Raw genomic sequence first — 12,332 nt, 5'->3', positions numbered from 1 at the left:
ACCAGTTGTTACGTACAGTTAATACAAACATTATGGTCATCAACCAGTGGTTGATGTCTCAAACATAAATATATATTTATATTTAATATAAACATAAATAGCTTGCTGAATAATAGGCTACGATCACATTATGATTCATTAAATTAATAGAACCGAATGTCAGGGCTTTACTGAGTCAATAGATTAAACAACAATAGCAAGCATTGCAAGAGCAGGGACATGAATAAAATAAGTTAAATGAAATATAAATACATACAATTACATAATCTAATAATTTTCTTATTATTATTAATTTATGTAAATATAATAGTATTAATAAATGATAAATCAAACTGTAAGGGTGGATTTCCTGCAGGGGTTCAGGCTGCAAGACTGCCGAATGACTAAAGGAACTTTATCAGCAAGATGGTAGAAATCTGTACATTTCTTGTCTATTCCACCCACTGCTACTTATACCAACGACGGAAATAAGCGCAGTTACAATAGCTTAATATGTGGGAGAGCGTTGCTATAGAGAGTGACAATATTGTATTGCAATAGGTAGCACTTCAAAGTCAATACCAAATCAAAACTAGTTAGCACATTATTTGTAATTAGAAAGGTTTAATGACAAAATATGGTTATGGTTACACTTAAATGGTTACAAAATAGATGTATGAGATTATAAAAACTTATACCATTAATTGTACCCAGCATATATGTAATATGTTACCAGAGAGAGAGAGAGAGAGAGAGAGAAGGAGGGAGAGAGAGAGAGAGCCAGAGCACCAAAGAGGAGATCTGAAAAGGGCAGAGAAAACATTTCAATCTTCCTTTTATCCCTTCCGTGACCATGTGACTAAAACCCAAATGTGAGACATTCAAAACTGACCAATCAGATAATTACAACTTCCCCCATTGTACTAAAGGTGTGAAAATTTCATACCCCCAAAGTACACACATCTTAGGCCTACAGGCCTTGATCACTATCAGCACCTCGGTGCCTTTAGGGACTCCAAATGGTCATTGGGGAAAGAGGGGGTGAAAAACAGTAAAGCAGATGTCTTTGTTAATTTCAGATGTCTTGGATTATTTTCAATCCTACAAACAAAATACAACATTCTTAAAGTAAAGCACAGGTTGTTATTGAAAACCCTTAGATCCTTCAGTAGGGACCTGGTGGTGGTAGCTGGTATATTTTGGGGCTGGTGGACAGACAAGATCCAAAAAGGAGCAGGGAGGGAGAAACAGGAAGTACGGGATCCGGCCGCCAAAAAGTAAAACTAAACTAACCCTAAATACCCTAAATACCTGCATACCCTAAATGGGGGAGCTCAAAAACAGAGAAAAAATTACATAAAATAACCAAATCACAAACCTTCAGAAACAGAAAACAAGAGGGGGATATAAAGGGTGACAAACGACTTAAAACAGCATATGGCATGACAACACAAACACCATGTGGTCTAGACAAACAAAGAACACAACAGAAATAAACTCTGAGCTGATCAGACCGGCCCTCTGATGTATTGATGCAGATGTTGTTGATGGAGATGTTGGTGAAGAATTAGATGTTGTTGATGGAGATGTTGGTGGAGAATTAGATGTTGTTGATGGAGATGTTGGTGGAGAATTAGATGTTGTTGATGGAGATGTTGGTGGAGAATTAGATGTTGTTGATGGAGATGTTGGTGGAGAATTAGATGTTGTTGATGGAGATGTTGATGGAGATGTTGTTGATGCAGGTGTTGTTTATGGAGATGTTGTTGATGTAGATGTTTATGGAGATGTTGTTGATGGTGGTGATGGTGCAGAATCAGAAGTTGAAGCAGATTTTGAAGCAGATTGTAAATGGTTTGATGCAGATGCCAAATTCGTTTATTTCGAGGCAAAATTCTAATTCTTTGATGCAGATGCCGGTGCAGATGTCGATCCATGCAGGTGTTGTTGGTGCAGGTATTGTTGATGGAGGTGTTGTTGATGGAGGTGTTGTTGATGGAGGTGTTGTTGATGGAGGTGTTGTTGATGGAGATGTTGTTGATGGAGGTGTTGTTGGTGCAGCTGTTGTTGATGGAGGTGTTGTTGATGGAGGTGTTGTTGATGGAGATGTTGTTGATGGAGGTGTTGTTGATGGAGGTGTTGTTGATGGAGATGTTGTTGATGGAGATGTTGTTGGTGCAGCTGTTGTTGATGGAGGTGTTGTTGATGGAGATGTTGGTGCAGAATCAGATGTTGTTGGTGCAGGTGTTGTTGGTGCAGATGTTGTTGATGGAGATGTTGATGATGGTGATGTTGGTGCAGAATCAGATGTTGATGGAGATGTTGTTGATGGTGATGTTGTTGCTGTTAAACAAAAAAAACACATTATAAACATTATAAATCACTGTTTAAAGTTCAGTTAACTCTGTTGAACACAATCTGATAGTCATCATTTTTAAGACAAGGCAAGTTTATTTATATAGCACATTTCATACACAATGCGCCACCTTGGATTTATAAGGTTCTATCTGCATTCTGACTGGTTTTGAGATATTGAGCTTTAAAGTTTTTGCATTCCATTCGACTGTGTAGAAAGAACCTTTTTATTTTCTAAATAAAAAGTTCCAAAATGTACACAACTTAAAAAACAACATCACATAATGTAAAGAAGTGGTCACAGAATAAGAATATGTGAATAACTAAATTTTTACAAAAATGTCAGATAGAACCTTATAATTCTAAGGGGACGAATGGTAATTCAAAGTGCTTTGCATAGAAGAAATGTAAATAATCAAAATAAATAAGATTAATTAAAACAGTTTAGAATAAAAAAATAAAATACAGTACAAACAGTCGGACGTACGATGGCACAGTGCTCATTCAGTAAATGCACAGCTAAACAGATTTTGAGTCTGGATTTGAATGTGGCTACTGTAGGAGCACACCTGATCTCTTCTGGAAGCTGGTTCCAGCTGCGGCTGGCATAATAGCTAAAAGCGGACTGTCCTAGCTTTGAGTGAACCCTTGGTATTTCTAGCTGATGTGATCCTAATGATCCGAGTGATCTGTTGGGTTTATATTGAGTGAGCATATCTGCAATGTGTTAAGGTCCTAGGCCATTGCATTATTTATATACCAGTAATAATACTTTAAAATCAATCCTAAATGTAACTGGGAGCCAGTGTAAAGACCTGAGGACTAGTATATGTTCATATTTTCTGGTTCTGCTCAGGATCCTGGCGGCAGCATTCTGTATGAACTGCAACTGTCTTATGGTCTTTTTGGGAAGGCCGGTGAGGAGTCCATTACAATAATCCACCCTGCTGGTGATGAAAGCATGCACAAGTTTCTCTGAGTCTTGACTGGAAACAAAGCATCTAATTCTTGCAATATTTTTCAGATGATGATATGCTGATTTAGTTATTGCTTTTAAGTAATTAAAAGGTATTTTAGTATAATCGTAAAAAAATGTCAAGGTCGTGGGTCACGTGTCTTTTTGCTGTGAAAACTTTACAGAATTTTATAAAGTAAACGTAAGAAGAACTATATATATAGTGATATTTCAGGATGAACTTTTCTGAAGCAACTTAGGTTTACTTGATTATCCACATCATTTTTAAAGGGGTGGTATAATGGCCCGTTTTACAATATGTAAAATAAGTATATGTTGTCCCCAGAGTGTGTATGTGAAGTTTTAGCTCAAAATAACCCACATATAATTTTTACAGCATGTTAAAATTATTGTCCCTTTTTGAGGGTCAGTAAAAACGAGTTGTTTCGTGTGTCTGTTTAAATGCAAATGAGCTGCTGCTCAGAGGGCGGAGCTTCAAGAGCTGTGTGTGTTAGCAGCTCCGATTACCTCACGCAGACAAGGACTAAAATGTTCTGCCTTTAATGTTTAAACGGAGTCAGACAAAGATGGAGAGACTCAAGAAGAAGTGACAACATGTAGAAGCAGCAGGACGTTTCTGAATGGTTAGTTGATGAATTTATGTTTCTGATGTGGAGTTAACTATCTTCAAGTCTTTGATTAGCATATTCTGTAACGATAATATATAAATCGCCAGTGTTGGAACACGCCGCGACACGTGATAAAAGGTATCTTTTCCATGTTAATCAACGGTTTCGTCCTAACCAGCCGCGACGGCGACACGGTTTCTATTTTTCTGCGACGTCGCGCTGGAACAACAGACACAAAGTGTGGCAATGATAATCTCAGGTACTGTTTATATGCTTTATTTAATGTTAAAAGCGTGTCATGTGACTTTGAATATAATTTAGTGCTCCAGCTTTGTAGCTGTAAAAGCAACAATGGATAATTCACCTCAGATCTTGAAATTAAACAAATGGAAACAAGAACGTTTAAACTGAACAAACAAATTTATTATTTGACAAAGACTGTTTTAGTAACTCAGTAGCCTATCATTTTTAATGATGTTTAAATTGTGTAATATTTGTGAATTTGATTATGTAGCCTACTTCTCCATTTTCTTGCATTGCCATCAGATTACTTTCTGGTGCTGTGCACTTGCCGCGAAAGCCCGTCCACACGCTGTTCTGATTGGCTGTGGGTTTTGATTGATTTTTACGCAGTCGCATCGCGTCTAGTGTGGACAGACAAATCATTTGTCGCTGGAATCGCATCGCGTCTAGTGATCTTACACGGTGTAAGTTGGAAATACCTTGCAGTGATATACTGTTAACAAATTATCCTGACGCCGTCCACACTGTTGAGCGACGTTTAAATTAATATGTAAATGTGTGATGTACGCTTTCTCTCAATAATTTCTTGTCAAAAATGATAGCGGTGAGAAACCAGCAGTTAAGAAAGCATCTGATCATAGTGATGTGGATATATTTGCACAAGTTCTGCAATTCACCGGCATTATGTCAACAGATGAGGTTATTAAAATTACACCGTTATGATAGTTTGATTATAAAGTATTTTTCAGACTATAGACTATTATCTGGCTTTGTGAGATTATAGTTTGAATGAATCCCTTTTCTTTTCATGACACATTGACATTACAATACAGAATGGCTCATTATTCTGAACATTGTATGTGTCATAAATTTGAAGAGAGTGCTTTACGCGAAAAACTGAAAGATGTTTGTTCAATTCACACCACAGATCTGGTTCTAATTCAAAGGTTCATAATTACCTAACATGTAGTTTTTGGTCATTTAAAGTTTTAAACTAAAATATACAAGTTGTTCTGTAAATATGTTAAAAATGTTACTGTATTTTTACTGAATTATTCTGACAGATTTGTTTCTTTTTCTTTACAGTGTATGCATAAAATAATCAAAATATTACGTGGGGTTTGTCCACAGTCCACCCTGAAGGCCCATCGACCGGTAACATTGACATTACTGGTGGTCTTGAGGTTTGAGATGGAGCTCCCACTGTTTGATCCAGGAATCACAAAGTAGTCAGTGGAGTTTACTGTGTCATAACCAGCCTGTACAAAAATGAAAAAGCAAAATATACATTTAAACAGTATACATACTGTACATTGTTATCTAGTGAATAGTAACATTATATTTTTATACAGAAAGCAAGTTTATTTTACCTCCACCGGAAGCTTTGTTACAGCAATGTCACAGTAATTCATCAGAATGAATGAAAAATTACTGCCTGAGATTAAAACCACTTGAAACGATGTTTCCTGAAAAGATAAAAAAAAAAAAGATATAGTGTTCATTGTACGTCTTTTTTTAAATGTAAAATTAGGTATATTGTTGTTATTTGCATGACCTTTACTCAGTGACATCATTGTTATTATTGTTTCAATTTATTACTATTTTTTTCTGCCACTTTCTTTGTGTCTTATTACTAAAGAGAAAACATTCATATTTCAGAAGTATATCAACCTTACTGTGTTAGTTTTGGGATAGTAAGCGACTTTATCCCACGTTGCAACAAAGACCCAAGAAGCGCTGAAGGCCAGATTTGGGAAATGATTGTTTATATCATGAGTGGCGCGTGTGAGAACACTTCCACTAGTGTACTGACGATATGAAACTACACCGCTCGCACTGTTGTCGAGGTCGGTCCAGAGACCAGCAATTATATCTTGACTTCTATTAGCAGGAAAGGAGTAGGGAACATATTTTGATGAAGCCTGGTTGAATGTGAGGTGTCCATTATTATTAACCTGAAACATGAGAAATATTGTCAAAATCACAGCCACAGGTTTTACTGATACACAGATGAGTTTATAAACCATCCGCCACTCATAGTTAGACTTTGAATCAAGATGAAATCAAATTCTTACATAAATCTGCTGGTATGTGCGGCAAAAGAAGAGAAACGGACTCGACAGTGAAATAGCTGAGGAGCTTCCATCATCATCAGGAGGGTTTGTTGTGTTTCCTGATGAGCCGGATGGGTAGAATATTCCTTGTGCTGCCAAGAGAATGAAAAAAAAAGGATTAACTTTAAAATTTTACAGTGATATATGAAGCTTGTGTTTGTTCATGTCATGTGTGAGGAATCTGGCTGTGAGTAGTAGTGGGAAGGTGATGACCTCTGGTGCTGGACTAGTGTAACTGTGGACTAATATTGGTACGCTTGGTAAATATAGGTAACTTGGGTTATTTATTTATACTCTTTCATTAAAGATTTCCACAAAAATATATATTTTAACTTGAGTAAAATTATAGAAAAAAATGTGTAAAATTAGTAGATAATAAAATAAAACAAATATTTATCTAAAACGTCTTCCACAAGACTAGTTGTTCACAAGAGTAAAATCATATTTAAGTGTTCCTTATAATCCTAATCATTGTTGACTTAGACCAGAGCCAATCATTTGTCTGATCTATGAATAAAAAATACAAATAAAAAATATTGGAATTCTTTTCTTCTCATTTTATTTATCTTATCTTATTTTAGTGTAGAATGAGAAACGCTGTTTTAGGATGACAAAAAGTTTTAACAGTTGTGTTTTTAGGCTGCTCTGCCTCAGTGGTCTAACAGCGATCGCCGATGTCAAAATGATTGAGATGGCCAATCAAATTAAATAAGAAGGATCTGTCACTGTCACAGTTCTTGGAAAGATGTAAGATGAAAGTACTATTAGACAAGTGTTTTACGAAAGAAATGTTCAGCAACGAATAGTAATACTAGACTATCTAGTGATGCAAACTTATTTAACCATTCCAATTTATTTATTCCCTTAAATCCATTTAAATCGTTTATTTAATTTTTTTTGTTATTGTTTATTTATGATGGAACAATAACTTACAACATGATGGAGATGTTGATGGAGGTGTTGTTGATGGAGGTGTTGTTGATGGAGATGTTGTTGATGGTGATGTTGTTGATGGAGGTGTTGTTGATGGAGATGTTGTTGATGGAGATGTTGTTGATGGAGGTGTTGTTGATGGAGGTGTTGTTGATGGTGATGTTGTTGATGGAGATGTTGTTGATGGAGATGTTGTTGATGGTGATGTTGTTGATGGAGGTGTTGTTGGTGGAGGTGTTGTTGATGGAGGTGTTGTTGGTGGAGGTGTTGTTGATGGTGATGTTGTTGATGGAGATGTTGTTGATGGAGATGTTGTTGATGGAGATGTTGTTGATGGGGGTGTTGTTGATGGAGATGTTGTTGATGGAGGTGTTGTTGATGGAGGTGTTGTTGATGGTGATGTTGTTGATGGTGGTGTTGTTGATGGAGGTGTTGTTGATGGAGGTGTTGTTGATGGGGATGTTGTTGATGGAGGTGTTGTTGATGGAGGTGTTGTTGATGGGGATGTTGTTGATGGAGGTGTTGTTGATGGAGGTGTTGTTGATGGAGGTGTTGTTGATGGAGGTGTTGTTGATGGAGGTGTTGTTGATGGGGATGTTGTTGATGGGGATGTTGTTGATGGTGATGTTGTTGATGGAGGTGTTGTTGATGGGGGTGTTGTTGATGGGGGTGTTGTTGATGGGGGTGTTGTTGATAGAGATGTTGTTGATGGAGGTGTTGTTGATGGAGGTGTTGTTGATGGAGATGTTGTTGATGGAGGTGTTGTTGATGGAGATGTTGTTGATGGAGGTGTTGTTGATGGTGATGTTGTTGATGGAGATGTTGTTGATGGTGATGTTGTTGCTGTTAGACAAAATAAAAACATTACAATACATTATAAATCACTGTTTAAAGTTCAATTAACTCTATTGAACACAATCTGATAGTTCTACTTTTTTAAGTAAGTAAAAGGCATTTTAGTATAATTGTAAAAATGTCCACCTTCAGGTCGTGGTTCACGTGTCTTTTTGCTGTGAAAACTTTACAGATTTTCAGGATTCACTTTTGTGAAGCAACTTAGGTTTACTTGATTATCCATACATCATTTTTGAAAGGGGTGATATAACACCCCATTTTACAATATGCAAAATAAGTATATGTTGTCCCCAGAGTGTGTATGTGAAATTTTAGCTCAAAATACCCCACATACACCTTTTTACAACATGTTAAAATGGTCCCTTTTTGAGGGTCAGTTCAAACGCGTTGTTTTGTGTGTGTCCTTTTAAATGCAAATGAGCTGCTGCTCAGAGGGCGGAGCTTCAACAGCTCTGTGTGTTAGCAGCTCCGATTAGCTCACGCAGACAAGGACTAAAATGTCAGAAACTTTTATGTTCTGCCTTTTATGTTTAAACTAGTTTAAATGATTTGGACAATGACGGAGAGACTCAAGAAGTGACTACATGTAGAATGCAACAGGACGTTTCTGAATGTTTAGTTGATGGATTTATGTTTCTGATGTGGAGTTAACTATCTTCAAGTTTTTGATTAGCATATTCTGTAATGATAATCTATAAATCGCCAGAGTTGGAACTGTTGTTAGATGCCTAGTGGCATGCTATTGCATTTGTGTTACGTACTGTATTGCATAAGAAAAGACAGATGCGACAGCTTGAGCAGACTCATAAATATGCTTTACAACAACAACTCTTCCTCTTCTCAACATGGACTGCATGTTCCCAGGGGCGGGGTTTATGTAAATTTTAGGGTTAGTGATGTCACTAACCCAGGAGGAATGTCGTGTAGTCCTTAAAAACGATTTCTTTGAAAGCAAATATCTTCCTTTGCTTTGAACTTTGAGCGTTGTAACTTTGCAGTTGTTGTTTATGCTCAAACAGCAACATTACACACTAACTAAAGTTAGAAAAGTGAAATCATAATCAACCACCCCTTTAAAAACATCATGCTCTTTTGAATTCAGAAGCCCTTGTTATTAGCGACACCGGTGGCCGTTAAGTGAACAGCAGCCAGCAACTCATTGCTCGTGTTCGCACTAGTGCACAAACCCCATAGAGATGTGAGCTAGCCTCGGGCCGCTAAATCAGTCACATAACGAACAAGAGACTGAATGTGATTCAATACCCTGGTGAAGTTCTTGTTCGCTCTTCAGTTAGAAGTAAAAATAACACCGCGTCCTAACTACACGCGACACGTGATAAAAGGTATCTTTTCCATGTTAATCAGAGTTTTTGTCCTAACCAGCCGCGACGGCGACACGGTTTATATTTTTCTGCGACGTCGCGCTGGAACAACAGACACAAAGTGTGGCAATGATAATCTCAGGTACTGTTTATATGCTTTGTTTAATGTTAAAAACGTGTCATGTGACTTTGAATATAATTTAGTGCTACCAGCTTTGAAGCTGTAAAAGCAACAATGGATAATTCACCTCAGATCTTGGAATTAAACAAATGGAAACAAGAACGTTCAAACTGTGAATAAACAAGTGTATTATTTGACAAAGATTGTTTTAGTAACTCAGTAGCCTATGTATTTTTAATGATGTTTAAATGGTGTAATATTTGTGAATGCGATTGCCGTCAGATTACTCTCTGGTGCTGTGCACTTGCCGCGAAAGCCCGCCCACACGCTGTTCTGATTGGCTGTGGGTTTTGATTGATTTTTATGCATCTCGCAGTCACATCGCGTGTAAGTTGCAGGGATATACTGTTAACAACTTATCCTGACGCCGTCCACACTGCTGAGAGCGACGTTTAAATTAATATGTAAATGTGTGCTGTACGCTTTCTCTCAATAATTTCTTGTCAAAAATGACATCGGTGAGAAACCAGCAGTTAAGAAAGCATCTGATCATAGCGATGTGGATATATTTGCACCAGCTCTGCAATTCACCGGCATCATGTCAACAGATGAGGTTATTAAAATTACACTGTTATGATAGTTTGATTATAAAGTATTTTTCAGACTATAGACTATTATCTGGCTTTGTGAGATTATAGTTTGAATGAATCCCTTTTCTTTTCATGACACATTGACATTACAATACAGAATGGCTCATTATCCTGAACATTGAAAGCAAATTGTATGTGTCATAAATTTGAAGAGAGTGCTTTACGCGGAAAAAAGGAGAAAAACTGAAAGATGTTTGTTCAATGCACACCACAGATCTGGTTCTAATTCAAAGGTTCATAATTACCTAACATGTATTTTTTGGTCATTTAAAGTTTTAAACTAAAATATACAAGTTGTTCTGTAAATATGTTAAAAATGTTACTGTATTTTTACAGAATTATTCTGACAGATTTGTTTCTTTTTCTTTACAGTGTATGCATAAAATAATCATAAAAAATATTACGTGGGGTTTGTCCACAGTCCACCCTGAAGGCCCATCGACCAGGAACATTGACATTACTGGTGGTCTTGAGGTTTGAGATCGAGCTCCCACTGTTTGATCCAGGAATCACAAAGTAGTCAGTGGAGTTTACTGTGTCATAACCAGCCTGTATAAAACCGAAAAAGCAACATATAAATGTAAACAGTATACATACTGTACATTGTTATAGTGAATAGTAACATTATATTCTGATACAGAAAACAAGTTTATTTTACCTCCACCGGAAGCGTTGTTACAGCAATGTTACCGTAATTCATCAGAATAAATGAAAAATTACTGCCTGAGATTAAAACCACTTGAAACGATGCTTTCTGAAAAGATCAAGAAAAAAAGATATAGTGTTCATTGTACATCTTTTTTATATATATAAAATTACATTATATTGTTGTTATTTGAATGGTGACATCATTATTATTATTGTTTTAATGTATTACTTCTGACACTTTCTTTGTGTATTATTGTGTTCACGCCAATAAAGTATTTTGAAATTCAATTACCAAAGTGAAAACATTCATATTTCAGAAGTATATCAAACTTACTTTTTTAGGTTTGGAACTGTAAGCAACTTTATCCCACGTTGCAACAAAGACCCAAGAAGCGTTGAAGGTCAGATTTGGGAAATGATCGTTTATATCCTGAGTGGCGCGTTTGAGAACATTTCCTTTAGTGTACTGACGATATGAAACCACACCTGTCGCACTGTTGTCGAGGTCGGTCCAGAGACCAGCAATTACATCTTTCTTTTTATAAGCAGGAAAGGAGTAGGGAACATATTTTGATGAAGCCTTGTTGAATGTGAGGTGTCCATTATTATTAACCTGAAACATGAGAAATATTGTCAAAATCACAGGCACAGGTTTTACTGATACACAGATGAGTTTATAAACCATCCGCCACTCACAGTTAGACTTTGAATCAAGATAAAATCAAATTCTTACATAAATCTGCTGGTATGTGCGGCAAAAGAACAGAAACGGACTCGACAGTGAAATAGCTGAGGAGCTTCCTTGATCCGCAGCAGGGTTTCTTGTGTCTCTTGGTAAGCCGAATGGGTAGAATTGTCCTTGTGCTGCCAAGAGAATAAAAAATAAAATAAAATAAGAAAGGATTTCATTTTTAAATTGTACAGTGATATATGAAGCTTGTGTTTGTTCATGTCATGTGTGAGGAATCTGGCTGCGATTAGTAGTGGGAAGATGATGACCTGTGGTGGTGGACTTGTGTAATTGTGGACTAATATTGGCACATTTGGTAAATAATTTATCATCTTTCAATAAAGATTTCCAGAAAAATCTATCTTTTAATCGTCTAACAGCGATCGCCAATGTCAAAGTGATTGAGATGGCCAATCAAATTTAAGGCGGATCTTACTGTCACAGTTCTTGGAAAGATGTAAGTATTAGACCAGTTGTTCTCAACCATTATCCAGGTCCCTTATATTTTTTTCAAAATATTTGAACATATATAAGTGGTTCTTAAAGGTGGGGCATGTAATTCTCTTTTTTGGCCATTTTTTCAAAATCACTTAAAATCCTATTCCTAACCCACTTACAGCCACTGAGTTAGAAGCAGTGAAATAAAAATTAAGCAATTTAATCATCTGTGGAACTGTCAGGACTCGAAAAACTCCAGCCAATCATTTCCAAGACCACCTAGAATCATTGAACAGTAAGTGCGTCAATCAAACGGTCGTACCCTCCCCCCCTCCCCCTCCCCCCTCCATCCTCCCCCTC

General features: G+C 36.8%; 1 protein-coding gene across 1 annotated transcript in view; it reads right to left on the bottom strand.

Moving 5' to 3' along the window:
* Nucleotides 1–589: 589 nt before the first annotated feature.
* Nucleotides 590–12,332, bottom strand: part of LOC306989054 (uncharacterized protein) — a gene marked incomplete at its 5' end in the record, with an annotated part of 30,666 nt that continues 18,923 nt past the window's right edge. The window contains 8 exons of the mRNA XM_079594373.1: nucleotides 590–2,322; nucleotides 5,276–5,420; nucleotides 5,532–5,627; nucleotides 5,838–6,116; nucleotides 6,237–6,367; nucleotides 10,561–10,705; nucleotides 11,139–11,417; nucleotides 11,538–11,668. Coding sequence (XP_079450499.1) covers nucleotides 1,796–2,322; nucleotides 5,276–5,420; nucleotides 5,532–5,627; nucleotides 5,838–6,116; nucleotides 6,237–6,367; nucleotides 10,561–10,705; nucleotides 11,139–11,417; nucleotides 11,538–11,668 — 1,733 coding nt within the window. The 3' untranslated portion in view covers nucleotides 590–1,795. The remainder of the gene's footprint in view (nucleotides 2,323–5,275; nucleotides 5,421–5,531; nucleotides 5,628–5,837; nucleotides 6,117–6,236; nucleotides 6,368–10,560; nucleotides 10,706–11,138; nucleotides 11,418–11,537; nucleotides 11,669–12,332) is intronic.

Source organism: Phoxinus phoxinus, assembly GCF_949152265.1.
Source record: "Phoxinus phoxinus genome assembly, chromosome: 21".
Taxonomy (NCBI): Eukaryota; Metazoa; Chordata; class Actinopteri; order Cypriniformes; family Leuciscidae; genus Phoxinus; species Phoxinus phoxinus.
Note: the sequence above shows the minus strand (reverse complement) of the source record. Positions and strands in the feature narration are given on the sequence as shown.